The following is a 19,566-nucleotide window of genomic DNA, read 5'->3' as shown; positions in this document are numbered from 1 at the left end:
AATACGGACAGAAACATTGAGAGCAGTCATGGGCCTCACACCGACCCCACTCACCCTGTGCTAGGGCCGGTATGAGGCCGACATGGCAGAGCAGCTCATCCTGAAGGATGATCTGCGTCGGGGGGATCCATCTTTTCGACACCCCACTCTTGTCCGTCTCAAAGAGCCTCATCGCCAGCCTCTCATCCTCATTAAGAGGGACCTTGTCGGCGTCCATCTTGAGTTTTTTCCGTTTAACCCATCTGTCATGCTCCGCCTTAGTCTCGCACCGCAAATTAACTTGGTGCTGGAAGGATCGGGGCAGCGGATAGTCATCCGGCACCTCAATATACACCCACCGATCTTTCCAGTCTTTGCAAGAAGACAGCTTATCAACGGAGACGTAACCCGGCTCCATTTGCACGCTGTACCATCCGACGCGACCAGAAAATGACGGCCGAAGGTGGTGAAGCCGACGGAATAAATTAACCGTTGGGACCTCCCCCTTAAAGAGACAGAGCGGACAAAGCCGACTATGGTCCTAATACCAACGGGTGCGGTAGGCCACAATGACGTTCATGGCCCTAATGATGGCCATAACGTAATCATTCAATGAAACCGGAGCCCGTACTCCAGGTGCCGCATATATACGCCGGTGCAACCCGGTGGAGGGCAACAGATGGCCTGACCCCTCTCAGGGATAACAATTTTGTATCCCCTGCCAAAATAGAAATGGCCCTTGAAAAATGTCTCGCCGAAACAACGGGCGAACTTATGGGTCCAAGTACGGTCAGGGCCGACCTTACAGGGTTCGCCGTGATCCATAACGTACTGCCTCCCCCCATCAGGATGAGCCCTTTCAGCATCATCACCGAAGTCGTCTCCGTCGTCATCAACATCATCATCATCCTCCCATTCCTCCAAAATTTGAGGATCAACTTCAGGAGAAGGAGACCTAGGGCCCCCAGACCTTAGCGGGATGGCGTCTAGCATCTCCTCCTCATCAAGACGCGATGCGGAACCCCGGCGTCGGTTTACTAGTTCCGCATCGCAGAAGACATGTTTACAAAGAAACTCACAAGTTAAAAAGAGAAATTTGTTGGTTTACCTTGAAGAAAAGTACTAGCCGGAGTAGTGACACTGAAAAATAGAAGAGAAAAGCCCTTGAAAGTCTAAAGAAAATTTTTGAGAAAATGAAATTGGTGCCCAATTTCAGGGATTAACTGCCCTATTTATAGGGGAAAGCCCATGAAGAAGGACCAATCAGGGCTCAGCCCATGAAACGTCAGCCAATCAACAAACAGACACGTGTCGAGCATGCAACCACGGAATGTCAATCGTTGCAACAGTTGAATGTCAATCAATGCAACAGTGACCAAGCGTCTTCAACACGCCCCTTCATATCTCTCTGCCTGTTCATCTTCCTCAACAAATTCCTAGGTATCCGTTTCTCCGCCGGCCACATGATCAACCAAGCCAGAAAGCACCGGCCAGGGGGCAATCGAAACAACCGACTCTCCACCCCGGTCTCGGCCAAATCATTGCCTTTTCCACATCGGATGTCCATTACACAACCATGTGGAGGGGGATATGGTACGGCCTAAGCAGAGTCACGCCGAGGAAGAAGAAGCGGGCGAAAATTTTCACTTGCGCAGAATATACGCTCAAAGATACATCGAGCCCATACCACGGCATGACTACGCTGGGGCAAATTGATGGGGCATATTCTCGCACCCGACGACCAAGTCAACACATTGAGCAAGGTCAAAGATATCCACAAGAAGTCAACGGCTTAGACAAATTAACCAACGAGGCTGTCGGCTGTCGGATGGGTCCCGGCCGGGGCAACCAACAAATGGGCACACATCCGCGAACTCATATTCAAGACCCCTCGGCGGTGAGTCAACAGGGCCCGCCGGCCTGCCATGGGTCCCTCGGCCGAAGGGTAGATCAGTCTTTCCACCTGCTGGCCACTTGGCCACTACGTGACAAAAGGTGAAAGTCTATAAATACTCCTCTACTCTCATTGAGTAAATGATCCACAATTTAACCTAAGAATCACTATTCATCTGGTAATATCTTCCTTATCTCTCTAAAATATTTACTTCACCAAGTAACAACAACTTATCTTTCTAAGTTTACTGACTTGAGCGTCGGAGTGAGTTCGCTCGGCCCAAAGCCGAGCCCTCAGTTTGCTCATTGTTTCAGGAGACCGCAAGGAGGAGTTGACAAAAGACGTCATTCTACAAGCACGGGTGGTGACAAATAACTGCTCTGGAATTACACCCGGAACAATAACAATAATAATAATAATAACAATAACAATAACAATAACAATAACAATAACAATAACAATAACAATAATAATAATAATAATAACGCAAATTCTTGTTTATAACGGTTGTATATACGACAATAGTGAAACGGACTCGGATATTGGTTATTTGAATCTGATTATCAACTAATATGGGTTGGGTAGAATTAGTCATGTGATTTACTTAAAACAGTTTCCACAAAATCAGCCACTAAATAATACACTTACGTTAAATAAAATATTTTCAATTAGTTTCCCACGTTAAACAAATATACAAACACAGCGGTTTCACCATTGTTACTCATCAATTCGTGTTCATCTCCTACCTCTGCAAATCAATCATTTTCATCAATTTTTTTCTGTTAGTAAGATGATCAACCATCCCATTTGCGTGGAAGACGATGATGATACCATATTTACACCCCATAATGACGATATCGTAAGTCCATCTTTATATGAAAATGATAATCACGTCGAAGGCGATGTCGAAGATGATGTTGGTTCCATTGTTTTGAACGATGTTCTGATAATTTTGTGGCTAAATTAAATAAACATGATATTTTTTATTTTGTGACCAGATCTGATTATGTTATGACCGAATCTAGTAAACTTGTTACTAGCTCCAAATTGTATATATTTATCCACAAAATTATTTGACTAAGAAAACAAAAAAAGCATAATATTGTCTAGCTTTAAAGCAATAGTTGGTCACTATCACTATCTAAGGTAGAAGTCTGGTAACTTTGTGACCAAATAAACATGATATCCTTTATTTTGTGACCAACTTTGATGATGTTGTGACCCTATCTAGTAAACTTGTTACTAGCTCCAAATTGTATATATTTGGCTATAAAATTAATTGACTAAGAAAATAAAAAAAAGGCATAATAATATTGTCTTGAAAGCAGTACTTGTTCAATTAACAATCCGAATTAGAAAATGACCAAAACAGAACGCGTTCAATACTTAGTCGTTCACATATTAAGAGCAAAATGTGAACGACATATCAACTACAACTAGAAAGCAATAACGGTTTTAACTCAACTACCAAATCCAAATAAAAATAGCATTATACTTGAGGTGCGCAAAACCTCATTCCCACGATTACAAGGTAACATAAATGTGTCGTATACATCAACTCTCGTCAAACAAGGTACCGCTCCTTATCTATCAAGAACATCCTGGAGTCTGGGTCATAACGTGCCATCAACCAATCTATCATTACATGATACATTCTCGCTAGCACTAACCTCCAACATCCCCCTGAAACCAATCTCTTCAACACTTTTCTTCTGCTCTTCCGTCATCTTCTTAATCAGCTTAAATAAGCCACCCGGGGACCCGAATGCATTAGCAATCCTTTTAGAAGTCCTGCCAAACGTAAAAAAAAAAAATAGAGATGAAACTGGCTACCAACTAGTTATACATGGTCAAAACATTTGAACTGCATATTCAATTACAAAAATTAAATAAGTACTTATAAAATATAACAAAATTACGAACAATATTTTTAGCGACAAATATCACAACAATGGTAATTAACAAAATAGTATATGTACCTATTAAGTTTATCATAATGGTACTAAACTAATAAATGGCCACAAAGATCAACATATTGGTCACAAATGATCCTAAGCTACTTACAACGTTTATTTGGTCACTACGTTCAGCAAAATGGTTACAAAGAACTGAACACGGAAGTAGTCCTTCAGAAATGGTCAAACTTGGTCACATTTTGATCTTAATAAGTTACAAAAACAAATCTAAATCAATATCAACAAATGGCCACCAAGTTCAGCAAAATGGTCACAAAGAACTGAAATATAAGTAGTCCTTAACAAATGGTCTTAAGTTACAAATAGCACAAACTTGGTCACATCATGATCTTAATAAGTTACAAAAAAAAAGATCTAATTAAACATCAACAAATGACCACTAAGTTCAGCAAAAATGGTCACACAAAATGAAAACAGAACTACTCTTTAACAAGCGGTCTTAAGCTACAAATAGTATAAACTTGGTCACATTCTAATCTTAATAAGTTACTAAAAAGATGTAATTAAACATCAACAAATGGCCACTAAGTTCGATAAAATGGTAAAAAAGAACTGGAAACAGAAGTACACCTTAACAAATGGTCTTAAGCAACATATAACATAAACTTGGTCACATCTATAAATATTATTAAAAGGCTAGACATTAAAAGCCACGTAAACATGGGCTAAATGCCACATTGGCAAAATAATTGTGGCATGGCAATAATTAATTGTGACGTGGCGAAATATAGTCCACGTGGAAATACTAGCATAGTAGTATACATGAAAAAAAAAAATTATCAATTCCACAATTAAAAGTTACTCTCATAATTAATGATAAAAAAATAAATGTAGATAATTATGAAAAACCATTAAAATTTCACAATTTACTTTTTCAACCATCATGACAATCATCCTTATTTTTTTTATCATTTATATTCTATTTTTTTCAGGTGTTGAATGGTTTTTAACCATTATTAGGTGATTGTTGATCTCAAAACAGAGATCTTATAATATTTCTTTAATCTATCAATAAATAATATTTAAAGGCATGTTGATGACCTAATTGACAAGGATTCTACATTTTCATTCATTTATTTAAAAGTGATACAAATAAGTACAAAAAAAATTCAAAAATATTAGTTGCAAATACAAATTAAAAAAAAAAAACTAAATCTCTAATACTAAATTAATACAAACTTTTTGGTTTCCTCTCATAAAACTATACAATTTAATATTAAAAGGCTACTTAACACATTTAATTTTAATTCACATGTCATTTTTCTATTGGTTAATATTAATTAATCTACACAAATATTATTAAAGCCTACCTATAACACATTAATTAACCACATCACATACTCTAAATCCATCTCCTAACTTATTAAACAAATTATTGTGAAAAAAATAATAATTCAAAGTTTAAGCAAATTAATAACAACTCTCATATATGACCGTCCCATAGCATAAGACGGGCCCAAATAGGAGAGAGTCCAATTGTTAAATAAGATCTGTTCAACATAATGAAAGTAAAAGCGAAATTAAGAGCAGTTATGTAAAAGCATTACAGGCTTACAGCCAACTTCAACTACCCATGATCAACCCTCTTCTTTAAATCAAAAATCGCATTTTTTTTTCACTACACTAATAAATGGATAACTGTACTACTTGTATAACTCAATTTTCCACATGAAAGGTACGAAGGTGGTGATCATATTGATGTGATCTAATCATCTAAGTCAACGAATTTAATCAGCTTGATTTCTTCCTAAAATGTGGAGTTTTTAAAGCATAAATTATATCTTCAAATTATAAATTATACAAAGTAAAAATTATAAGATTTCATACTATAACTTTGAAAATTTTACTATTGAATTTTGAACGGCCATCAATATGGTAAATGTTACAAATTCTAATAGTCATATAACCTCTGTTATGACTGAGATTATGACTGAAACATTTGAGAAAATTGAATATGTTTCAATACTCATAAATCTCCATAAATCTCCTAGTTGTAACTCACATATTGTGTGAGTATAAATAGTGAATTGATTTAAGTATAATCTATCCAACAACAATAACACAAAACAGTAGTACAATCACAACAAAGCCACCATCATTTGAGCTTTTGGGATTTGGGGTGTGAACAACCTCCGGTGACTCTAGTAGCCATCGGTATCAAGTTTTCGTGGACAGAATTCGGCACGTCGATCTTCGTACCATTCCGCTATTAAGGTACGCATATTCTAACAGTGGTATCAGAGCCAATCGTGTTACGGCTTCTGTCCCGACTCTAAATAACATGATTAAAAAAATCAAAATTCGTTTTTTATTCATCATGTTATCCGCAGCCCCTGATAAATTTTTTGTAAACTGATGATTTCATTGATAATGTTACATATCAATTATTCATATGTTGAATTTACATAATAAATTACAGCCTTTTTTTCTTGGTTGTCTTTTTTTTTTGTAAAGTGGACTCTTACCCGTTCTTCGTCTTCAGTCTGTGTGACTGTCGCAAATAACCCATAAGTTGCGGTCAGGCTTCGTGTGTGTCACGAACCACCATCTGATGCCAAACAGAGGCGCGTGTGTGTCACGCACCGATACCGGTCATGGAGCGTTGAGCACGTGAGTCAGCTCAATTGATTTGCCCGGCGCCGATCTGAGTACGATGGTGGTTGTTCTGGTCGAAGTGGAACACGGTTGCTTCGGATTTGCTTCTGTGTGTTTTTTTTTTCTTCGAATCGTTGTTTCTGATTAAAAATGGAGATGGGTTCTGTCATTATCAAGATGATGTTTGTGTTTCTTTCAAAAAGAAGACGAGGGGTCAGGGGGTTGTATTTTGAGATTTAATTTCTTTTAATATATATAAACATGTGGTGATAGTCATGGTACTAGAATCTTCCAGTGTTTTTTAATAATTAAAAGTGTGGTGGTCTGGTGGATATGAGTATAGACTATAGTACACATTTTTTATTTTTTATTTTTATGGTTGCTTTGTATGATCATATTTCACAAGATTAATTAATTGGATGTTAATGTTATGAACTAAGGTGACTTATCACATGTTATAAATACAAGTTGTGTACTTGTCGTATAATTATGTAATTTGTTTTACATTTCATTGTTAATGTCTAAGTGACATTATATTATAATGCTAATGTGTTTAGCTTAAATGTTATAACACGAATTTGTTTCGTAATAATTTTATGAGGAAAAATTAAGTTTATAAAATTTTATTGTTTATGTCATTTTGTGATGATTATGAGCATAGCGAAGTTTTCGAACATGTGATATGAATAATAAAAATCTTGGGGTAATTTAATTTTTCCGAGCGTGCCTAATGTCCATTATGTTAATATATACTTGTAGATGGCTAAAAATATGATCGGTGATTTGTCCACGACTGAAAAGCTAGATGGTACTAACTATGACATCTGGCGTAGGAAGATTCAGTATCTTCTTAATGAACGCGAAGTACTTGAAACTTTGACAACTACTGTGGCTAAGCCTCAGGAACCTGAGAAACCCGAGGATATGGCTAAGTATAATGAAAACTTGAAAGTCCATGATGAGTGGTTCAAAAAGGATCGTTCTGCACGCTTTACTATGTTGTTCTGCATGCACAATGATTTAATTGGTGAGTTTGAAATGTGTCCTACTGCTAAGGACATGTGGGACAAGCTTAAGATCTCGTTTGGTCAAACTTCGGCGACGAGGCTTCGTGCCTTGAACCTGAAGTGGATGGATTATTCGATTGATCCTAAACATAATGTGACTGAACACTTACGTGTCATGAGTGCCATGATACGTGATCTGAAAGCTGCTGGGCGAGATGTGCCCGATGAGGAGCAAGTAGTGAATGTGCTTCGCTCTCTTCCCTCCGATACTGAGGAGTGGAAGAATTTTAAGCTCCTCATGTCCCATAGTGAGAATATCAAGACTTTCACTGAACTTGCCAAACATGTGGAAATGGAGGTAGAACGTCAAAAGCGCTCAAACCACCTACTCCTGTTGCTGCACTTGTTGTTCATAATAAGTTTAAGAACAACAAGGGTAAGAGGGGCAAGAAAGGGAGACGCCCTATAAAGCCTCTTGGACCACAGGATGGAATCCAAAAGCAACAAAAGGCAAAAGAGCCTAAAGAGGTCAATTTAGCGCGTGTGAAGTGCTTCAATTGTGAGAAGAGAGGTCACTTTGCTCGAGAGTGTCCCGAGCCAAAGAAGGTACCTATCTCCTCTAATGATCATGATTTACTTGTATGTTCCCATGCATTAGTTGCTAATTCTCTTCCTAATTGGATTGTAGATACGGGGGCGAGCAAGCACATAGTTCGTGACCGTGATGGTTTTATGGACTATCATCGTTTTTCGGTGGGTTCACAAACCGTCATGCTTGGGAACGGTAGTGAGGAAGATGTCCTTGGAACTGGTACCTATCAAATAAAGCTTCGTGGAGGCAATACGATGCTTCTACACGATGCCCTCTACGCACCTGGGGTGCGATGTTGCTTAGTTTCAGTAATAAGTTTATTGAAATTAGGATTTGTTTTCAATTTTAAAGACAGTAGTTTGGAAATTCTGTATCATGGCGATGTGTTTGGCCATGGTATTTTGAAAAATGGTTTCTTTGTACTAGACTTGGATGATATTTACGATAATTCATCTTATGCTTTTGTTTCTCATTTTGATGTTGATTCAGAATCTGTTAAGTGGCATGCTAGACTTGGTCATATTGGCCAGGAAAGAATGAACATACTAGCTAAAGATGGTCTTTTGGATCGGCTTACTAGGGTTAAGTTGCCCATATGTGAGCCTTGTCTAGCTGGTAAAGCAAGCAAGAATCCTTTTAGTAAGGCTTCAAGAGCTCTATGTCCTTTAGAGCTAATCCATTCTGACATTTGTGGGCCTTTAAATATAAGGGCTCGTCATAGTGCTATATATTTCCTCACTTTTATTGATGACTATACACGTTTTGGTTATGTGTATTTGTTGTCTCGTCGTTATGAAGCACTTGATACGTTCAAGCGTTTTGTAGCGGAAGTTGAAAATCAATTGGATCGAAAAGTAAAGACTCTTCGAACCGATCGTGGTCGTGAATACCTTTCTGATATGTTCAAAGGGTTTTGTGAGGAAAAGGGTATACGTAGACAACTTACGATTCCCCATACTCCCCAACAAAATGGTGTTGCGGAGAGAAGGAATCGTACCTTACTTGACATGGTTAGGTCGATGATGGCTCAAGCCAACCTACCAATTAGTTATTGGGGAGATGCGTTGCTTACAGCAGCCTACATTCTCAACCGTGTACCAAGTAAGAGTGTACCCCTCACGCCATATGAGTTGTGGTATGAGAGAAAGCCCTCTTTGGATCATTTACGTCCGTGGGGTTCGGCTGGCTATGTGCATAACCCGACCCATAAACATGGCAAACTTGGTCCAAGAGCCACTAAAATGGTGTTCATTAGATATCCTGAGCATTCCAAGGGATATGTGATGTATGGTGAGCACCCAAATGGTGGCATGACTGAGATTGATTCTCGTAATGTCGCTTTTCTTGAGAATGAGTTCCCAAGTATTGGTGAAATTAATAAAGATCTCGAGTTGTATGAGTTACAACAACCATCTCTTGGTGAAGAGGGGGAATTTAGAACTCTCGAAGTCACCAGAGATGGTGAAGTTTCATCTAATGGTGTGAATGATGGGAATAGTCCCGTAATTCAAGAAGATGGAAATTTTCCTAGTGAAAATCCACTTGAAATTGAGGTAAGTCCTCAACCCTCAAGTGAAGAACATGAGATTAGTTCTCAAGTTCAAGATCCTATTTCTTTAGAAGATAGTGGGAGAGATACTTCACTTAATGGTATTGAACGTAAGAGTGAAAGAGGGAGAGTTCCTCGACGATATTTTGATATCGAGGAGCGAGTATTCCTTTGCGCTATTACAGAGATCGATGAGCCTACTTCTTTTAGGGAAGCTATGGAGTCACCAAATAGTCAAGAGTGGATGAATGCTATGAAGGATGAGTTGGACTCTATGACAAGGAATGGAGTTTGGGAACTTGTTGACCTTCCGCCTAAACGTAAGTCAATTGGAAACAAATGGGTTTTCAAAGTTAAACGTAAAGCGGATGGGTCAATTGATAAGTTCAAGGCCCGATTAGTGGCGAAAGGCTTTACCCAAATTGAGGGTATAGACTATGATGAGACATTTTCTCCTGTGGTGAGACTTGCCTCTATTCGCCTTTTGCTAGCCCTAGTTGCCCATTTGGACTTGGAGTTAATCCAAATGGACGTAAAGACTGCTTTCCTCAATGGGACGCTTGAGGAAGAGATCTATATGGATCAACCTATTGGGTTTGTCTCAAAAGGTGAAGATGGCAAAGTGTGTCGTCTTAAAAGATCCATATATGGTCTAAAGCAATCTTCTAGGCGATGGTACTTCAGATTCCATGAGGCCATAACTGAGTTTGGTTTCTATATGGTAGATGAAGACCATTGTGTGTATGTCAATAAAACTGCAAAGGGGATTATGTTTCTCTCGTTGTATGTTGATGATATACTCTTAGTGGGACAACTTGGAGATGATTAATGCCGCTAAGCGGTGGCTATCCTCTCCTTCGAGATGAAGGATATGGGTGAAGCTAGGTATGTCCTAGGCGTGGAAATTATGAGAGATCGTTCTAAGAAACTTCTTGGTTTGTCTCAAGAGTCATATATTAAAAAAGTGTTAGAACGATTTAGAATGCATAATTCCAAACCCACTGACACTCCAGTTGAAAAGGGTAAAACTCTAAGCCTTGATCAATGTCCTAAAACAGTTCGAAAAGAAGCAAATGAGCAATGTTCCATATGCTAGTGCGATTGGTAGTTTGATGTATGCCATGTTGTGTACACGGCCAGACATCTGCTATGCGGTTGGCTTGGTGAGTCGTTTCCAAAGCAACCCAGAACCTGCGCACTGGCAAGGAGTCAAGAGAATCATGCGTTATCTTCGTGGTACAAGTGATCTAGTCCTATGTTTTCAAGGTGGAGACTTGAGGCTAAAGGGTTATTCGGATGCCGATTGGGGTGGTGATTTAGATGAATCTAAATCGACCTCGGGATATGCTTTTATCCTTAGTGGAGGCGCAATATCCTGGTGCGAAGAAGAAGCAAGATTGTATTGCTTTGTCGACTATGGAAGCAGAGTATGTCGCTACTAGCCTTGCCGTTCAGGAGGCAATGTGGCTAAGGTGTTTTCTCCAGGATCTGAAACTTACTCCTAAAGTTGATGAACCTGTTGAAATGTTTTGTGACAATACTGCTGCTATCCAGTTTGCCCAAGATCCAAAATTCCATAGAAAGACCAAACATATTCAGAGGCGTTATCATTTTGTTCGAGACGCCATAAAGAATAAAGAGATAGCCATTAAGTATATATCGACTAAGAAGATGATAGCTGATCCGTTAACTAAGCCTATTCCTAGAGATGTGTTCCGAGCTCATGTTAGGAGCTTAGGTTTGCAGAGGTTTTAGTTTTATGCTTATAATCTTGTTTAATGTTTTTGGCATGTATTGGATAATGGACTTCTATTGAGCATTATGGAATAAAATTTTGTTTTTCTTCTATGAAATGTTCATGAGCATATGTTGCAGGTTAAGGCACGTTAGAGATGTCACCAAGCTATATGATGCCTAGTCACACAGGTAATCGCCTTGATGCTAGTGGAGCATCAAGATGAGACTGAGTCATGTTAGCACTTTATGTGTATGGATGACGAAATTTATACTTGTGTAGTATAAATGGGCTATTGACTCGTTACATAGTCGCCTTAGTATGTCTAAGATGAGACTCTAAAAGAGTCGAGTATGAAATACATGTCTTTCATACTAAAGCTTATGAAACCGAATCTTGAGTGGAGGATTGAGCATTGGGTATGCCAATCAGGCGACTCGAGTTAGATACTTGTGTAGTATCTAGACTTTGATTCGCACGACATAGAAGAGTGGCATGCCCACCGTAGTGGGAGCTATGTTGTGACACATATATCATACTATGTGTGTTTTGTCGACCATTAGGAGTGACAGATGATTCCCTAATCTGTTGCTGTGTGAGCCCTTTTGGACTGTGTGTCCTATTTTGGTACGAAGCCCTTTGACTTAGAGCTGTGAGATGAAATTGAGATTTGATGTTGCTACTTTAGCGTGATTTCGGAGAATCATAAAGTCGTTGGTTCAACGGGTCACGTTAGGAAAGCAGTCGAGTTGAGATGGATTTTCATTAGTGTCTAAGGAATGGTCAATTCAACTACACCATGTTAAGCCCGGCCGGCGGTTATATTGTGTATATAACTACGTAACATGTTATAGCATAAAGGGACAGTGTATGCTGCGGTGTTGTTTGAATGATCTGGGGAATCGTTAATGTGAGAGTGTTATGTTAGTTTGATGGTGACTTAATATAACACTACTTGTTACATATTGGTCGCACGCCCCATTTTCCTGTATGAGATGTGATTGTTAATTTTGTTAAGATGTATTGTGATAAGCTTGGCTGTGTGACCAAGTGGGAGCTTTGACTCGGTTGTGTGGCCGAGTGGGAGTATTGAATTTTGAACGGCCATCAATATGGTAAATGTTACAAATTCTAATAGTCATATAACCTCTGTTATGACTGAGATTATGACTGAAACATTTGAGAAAATTGAATATGTTTCAATACTCATAAATCTCCATAAATCTCCTAGTTGTAACTCACATATTGTGTGAGTATAAATAGTGAATTGATTTAAGTATAATCTATCCAACAACAATAACACAAAACAGTAGTACAATCACAACAAAGCCACCATCATTTGAGCTTTTGGGATTTGGGGTGTGAACAACCTCCGGTGACTCTAGTAGCCATCGGTATCGAGTTTTCGTGGACAGAATTCGGCACGTCGATCTTCGTACCATTCCGCTATTAAGGTACGCATATTCTAACATTTACATTATAATCATAAATTTTGACTTATACAAGTACTTCCCTTTCTTCAAGTTAATACATCCACAAACTATCAACTATAAAGATAAACTCCAAAAACTCAATGCTCAATCTAAAATAAACAGTGCTTTTCTGTAACTTGAGAGTTAAATTTTAAAGTTTTTATTTTAAAAAGATTCAAATTGAAACCTAGGTTTTTAAACTTTAAAACCGCTAATTTTAAAGTCGAAACCTTTGAATTTCAAACATAAGCCTAGTGTTTTCATTATTTAAGTTCTCATCTTAAATATGATGTTTTCAAGTTAGAATCTCAAATTGTTATTATTTTTAAGAACTCGATTTCCAAAATCTAACTTAGTTTATTTTCAATTAATTTATTCGTTTTCAAAGCTGAGGTAGGACTTGAACCCACATCTTGTGCAATGCACACGCTCTTCCATTTGAGCTAATCAGCTTTCACGAGCTTTTTTTACTTCCATCCACAAACTTATAACTCTCATTGGAATGAGAACTAAATCAAAAGTCGTCAAACTAAAATCAAGTGTCATCAAACTAAAAATACAAGCACTGAAAATTCAGATTCGAATGATATCTTGCATGAAACTCGGTAATGAAACGACAGTTCAAGATACGATAGATGACACTAACAAAAAAAACTATTTGAATATACAGTGATAGATTAAACAGTAAACATGAAATCCTTTATCAAAGTTAGAAAACAAGTATAGAAAACAAACCTTGGTTATTGAAGTATATATTGAACCATGTTCTACATTAATGATGGAAGAAGAAGCAAATTGTATAAGTTAAACTTGATGAATTGATGCTTGATGGAGTATCTTTGCTCATAAAAAAATGCTTGTTTGAGGGAAGGTGGGAAATTACACAGATGGAGGAAGTTAAAAATAGGAGAGTAAGGTTACACTAATAATAAACCGTATAAAATTTTATAAATTTTTAAATAAAATAGAAAATATGATTTGGGCTTTATAAGTTGAAAGTTTGGACTGGTCTTATGTCATAAGACCGTCCTTTCTAACAATTTGTGAATTAATAATTACCCTTTTTTAATAGCATAAATGCCAAAGAATTCCAAAAGGGAAAGATGGAAATAAATTGCTATAAAATTTTGAATTGATTACATGTCTTTTGACATGGCTTCTTCAATGCAAGAGTAACCACTATTATTTCTCAATTCCTATAAATTTCTGATTTTTCCTCCATGATTTGTACTTCACATATGCATATTACAATCTTTGGAGTTGTCATTTCATGAAACCACTTTAGACACTTTTATTTTTGGTAAAATATCATATCCTTCGCAACAAATAAGTTTATTTTATTGATCATTGCATTTACATATTATACTTTGTAGTTAATTTAATAGACTCTACATTGTATATATAATGAGTGATTGTTTTTCTTTTTTTTGCAGATTAATGTTAGGGGTACTTTATCTCAAGATTAAGCTATTTAATCAATTTTATAAATTTAACAGATCATTTACGCTTTTGTTATATCATATATATGTAAGTAATTGAGCGTTTTGCTTTATAAGAGTATACAAGTATATCATAGACCATCAGTGGCTTACGTCTTAGTTTATATAGAGTATATTTTAGTTTTTTGAATTTCTTATTAGTTTAGTACTTCGTATATACTTTTTAATACTTTTAAATATTAGTTTCGACACTTTTCAATTGTTGCACACTCCATTTGCAAACAAATGTAAGAATGTACAATTTATGTATAAATATCCCTTCCCTTTCCTTCATTTTGTCTAACCAATCAAAGATATTGTTTTATGTATATTTTTCCGTTCTAAAAAGAAGACAAAAACGTATGCAATCCTACAATGTATAGTTTACATATTGCTTTGTTAACTCGAAACACATAAATTGACAACAATAGATATAGTAGAGACTTTATCTTTTATTAATAAGTACAAAAACGGAAGTGAGCTTCATTTATATTTCTCATTACTTATAGATAGTGAATGTGTTTTGCTTGATAAAAACGGAGTGGCATGTCTTCACGCGGTTTGAATTCTCTCCATTTTTTCTGATAGACAGTTCGAATTCGTTTGTCGCTATCTAATGGTTGTAATCTTTATAAAAGTAATGTTTATGGAAACAGAAAATATATTAAAGTATTAGTGTATTAGAGAGAAAACACGAAGGAAAAAAATAAAGAGAATCCAAATTGGCTTTCACATTGTAGATTTATTTACCAAATAACATGTCACTGTATGATATAATAAGTCAAGGGGTTGTGAATCTCATATAAGGTAAAATATTTTTTTGGTAATTATTGCTTAATTTTTTTTAACAAAAAAAAATTATAAAGTTGTAAAAAGGTTACACCAATGTATTTGGACGTCAATTTTTCTTCATCATTTACCTCAAAAAATGTATGCAATGTATCTAGGAGATTCTTATCTATAAATATTATTAAAAGGCTAACCTAAAATGTTCAATTAAGTCCACGTAGACAATGCCACGTAGGATAAAAAAAGCCACGCAGACATTTGAAGCCCACCTCAGCCCCATAACCCAAATGCCACATACACATTCATACCCAATTACCCCGTCTCTTATCATCACTGTTCCTACCGACAACGACAATCCCCCTTTTTCCGCTCATTTTGTTAACCGGCATTAATTTATTTACATGGCATTAATTTAATTCATTTATCTATAAATTAATTTAGTTCACTTATCTATAATATTAAAAGATATTATCTATATTCTTAAATGATTTTTGTATATTAAATATATTGTTTTCCCAATTTATGTAACCTTAGAAATTACATCAAATTTTCATAATTTATAGTTAATATTGACATTTTAATTGAAATTTTTGTGATAAAACATGTTAATAAAATTTATAATTTATAATTAAAATTGAAATTTTTATAATAAAATATGTTAATAAATTAATTAAAACTTATTAATTAAAACTCTTCATATTACTTACCACCCACCATTTTTATTAACATTTTTTCCTATTTAATTCATTTTTTTTAATTAAACACGGAAATAAATTGATTAAAACTCTTCATAATACTTAACACCCACCAAATTAATTAAATTTTTTTTCTATTTAATCAATTTTTATAATATAATATGTTAATAAATTGACTAAAACTCTTTATATTACTTAACAGTTAACACCAATAATTTTCATTAATATTTTTTCCTATTTAATTCACCTCTTGAGTTTCTCGGCAATCAATTATCTAATTAAATAATACCACAAAATAAATTAAAAATAAAATTAATATATTGGATTTTATGGTTGTATAATGGCTATAAAACCTATAATAGTTTCTATCTATAAAATCTTATTAAAAGGCTAACAAAAAAATGTGACATTGCAAGTTTAATTGTGATGTGACAACTTTTAATGTGACATGGTAAAAAAAAAGTGATATGGATTACCAATTTAAGAAAATTAAAAAATATAAGGTAAAAAAAGTTAAAAAAATATAAGGGATAAACACACAAAAAAAAAATTGTAAACCATTGATCTCCTCTCATAATTTTTTTTTATTTATTTACCTTATTTATTTAATAACCATTATTTCCTTTATTTAATGAAATGACCTTTTAACTTTCCTTTCATCATTACTATATATACTCCTATTTATGTACCATATTTTTTTATTTTTCTTTCATTCATAAAATTTTGAGAGAATTTGTAATAAAATTTTTCATATATATAACTATTATATTCACCCTAATTTTCAATTTTATTCAAAAAATAGCACCTAAAGTATACATAGAAAAGTAAACTAATTGTTTCATTTTTCATTTTTCTTATGTTTTGTATTAATTTGTTATTAGTTTTTGTGTTTGTATTAATATTGCGGAGAAATGAATTTCCAACTTTATTCAAAAAATTGGTAGGTAAGGTATAGCTAAAGAACTAAATTAATTATTTCGCTTTTTATTTTTATTATGTTTTGAATTAATTAGAATCTTATTAGTTACTTTTTTGTGTTTATATTAATATTGCAGGAGAATGAATTTTCAACTTTATTCAAAAAATTGGTAGGTAAACTATACAATGAGAACTAAATTAATCGTTGCACTTTTTATTTTTATATTATGTTTTGAATTAATTAGAATTTTATTAGTTATTTTTTTATGTGTGTTTGTATTAATATTATAAGAGGATGACATACTCACATATCAATAACAATGCACGAGATTCGAAATAATGGCTATGGATCTTCTTTACAGATTTTTTTCTTGGTTTGGATGACTCTTTCATTTTTGTCAGTTTTTCATTTTTCTACAATGGTGTATTAGAAATATCGAATGGTAGCAAAAATCTTTAATAAGTTATTGACATGTTGTTGCATTATTGTCCTTCACTCTTTCATACACTTTAGTCTCCTTTGTAACACTTATGTTTTATTTTTACTTTGTCAAACAGGTTACAAATCAAATTGTTTAGCCAAATTACGATACACATGTCAATTTGATCTTATCATAGTGTTATAATATGCATAAATAGTAATTAGTTAGAAAACGATTCTTATTCTCCAATTCATTGTTTCAATTCCAATGTGTAATTAGTTTTGCTCATCTTATACTAATAATAATAGTTATTAGAGTTCACCTATAAAGTTTTGATCCTTACTTTACTCTCTTACTTTTTGTCCCATATCTAATCTTATATATACTACGGAGTATATTATTATAACACAAAATGTGATATTTTAAATATATGTAATCTTTCCTTGGAATTATTTGGAATAGTTGTTAAAGTTGCTCACATAAAAAGTTCACGACCGTTTCTTTGCAAGATAAACATAGGGTCAAGTACTTTAAAATGCACCAAAACGACAATAAAAACAGTATCTTCATTCAAGCAATAAAGAGGCAAAATGCAATGTTTGTTGGTGAAAAAAATCATTCATATTCTATAATCTTTAAGCCGGTCAAATCAATGGTTAAATAATAAAGAGACAATTGACGAATCGCTAATTAAAGAGACAATTGAAGAACCTTTAATTGAACAGGCAATTGAAGAATCATTAGCAACTAAAACGAGAAAATTGAGAGTCATTGATTTTCTTTCTATAAAATCTCATCAAAATACCAATTCATATTGTCTTATTTGATACCAGGTTGTCGAAACCAACATTACCCGTCCTTTGAAAACAAGGGACGACAATGGAGCGCAATTTCATGTTCCAATACTTCTATGGCGTGAAGATTGTCCATAAGACCAGAAGTACCCGAAAATTCAATTTGACGGATTGTGTCCTCACTTCAAAACAACCAAGCTATTCACATTTTGGTTTGCGTACCATCCAGAATCAAAAATTTGGTGTATTAAACTTTTGTTTTAAAATACTGTTCCCCCAGTCGTGTTTATTTATTTACTTTTTTTTTTTAATTATTTGTGTGTGGTTTTTTAATTAAAATTAAACAAATGATTGAGAGGGGGACTACTCCATATAAGTTATTCACAAATTAAACACTTAAACACAATCAATTATTAACGATCCCGTGATTTTCACGGGCTCTAAAACTAGTTAGAAGTTAACGTGGATTGTGGTCACATAATTCATAGTATTTAGTTAGTAATTAATGAATTATGTTAAATTAGCGACTCTTAATATGTCTTGGGTAATACTGTTTTATAAATATATTTTAACTTTAACTAACAAATGAAAGATTAAGCATTTGCATAATAATCTATATATATATATAAAAGAGAGTTTTTTCGAGCATCTGAGAGCGTCCACATCATCAAAAATCAATTTAGGAAAGTATAATTTTTGATGTAAAAAATAAAGTAGAGAATCTTTTAATTATTATAATATGTATATTTCCTAAATTATATTCAAGTGATATTTCTAATTTTTATATCAAACTTTTACATTTCATTTGCCAAAAAAATATCGTTAAAAAAATTATGAAAATAATATAATTAGCTTTGTGGTAAAAAATGCTATCATTAGAGTATAAATTTCATATTATTTGCACATATTAAAGATGTACTTCTTAATATGTAAAATTGTGTACTTTTTAGTATGTTTTGTCCCACATTGGAAAATAAGTAGGTGTGGTGAATATACTACATATAAATAGTAGAATTGTCCCACATCGAAAGATTAGTATAAGGTAGTGTGATCCTATGATTATAAATAGGAGACATATTTGGAACTTATGTATCAACCCAAAAATTTTTGAGTCTCATAAATATTGTTTTAAAGAGCTCTCTTAAGATTTTCTATTATTATCTATACGATATGATATAAAAAATAAAGTGGAGATTCATGATAACTATACTCGGGAAAGAGTTAAGAACATGAACAAGAGAAGCAAAAATCACTTAATGTTGGTGTCACATAGGCAACCTATAATGAACAATATTACAACATACACAAAGTTAAAGCACAATACAAAACCAAGAGTTTTACTAATGGTTGTCTCCTAAGACAGTACAAAACTAAAGATTTTACTAATGGTTGTCTTCTGAATGCACTAATAGAGCGTTAATGTGTCGTTATATGTACGATATAGAGATCCCTATCTAATGACGTCGATCGAAACTAAGTGGTTTTACCTTCAAAGAAAAATAATACGTATACAATAATGGTTTTTTTAAGAAGAGACATTTACTTCTTGGTATGTTATATGTTTCACATTGAAAAATAATGTATGCATGATGAACATAGTACGTCTAAATAATTAAATTATGTATCTCACATCGAAAGAATAGTATATAAAAGATATGTACTTTTTAGTAG

The 19,566-nt window shown here is 34.4% G+C and overlaps 1 protein-coding gene across 1 annotated transcript; it reads left to right on the top strand.

Moving 5' to 3' along the window:
* Positions 1 to 10,665: 10,665 nt before the first annotated feature.
* On the top strand, positions 10,666 to 11,347 carry LOC141633947 (secreted RxLR effector protein 161-like). Its single transcript, XM_074446293.1, has 2 exons — positions 10,666 to 10,903; positions 10,953 to 11,347. The coding sequence occupies exons 1-2, from the start codon at positions 10,666 to 10,668 to the stop codon at positions 11,345 to 11,347; spliced, it is 633 nt and encodes a 210-aa protein (XP_074302394.1).
* The last annotated feature ends 8,219 nt before the right edge of the window (positions 11,348 to 19,566 follow it).

The sequence above is a fragment of the Silene latifolia genome, chromosome 2 (genome assembly GCF_048544455.1).
Source record: "Silene latifolia isolate original U9 population chromosome 2, ASM4854445v1, whole genome shotgun sequence".
NCBI lineage: Eukaryota > Viridiplantae > Streptophyta > Magnoliopsida > Caryophyllales > Caryophyllaceae > Silene > Silene latifolia.
The sequence above is the reverse complement of the archived record's forward strand: the minus strand, read 5'-3'. Positions and strand labels throughout refer to the sequence as shown.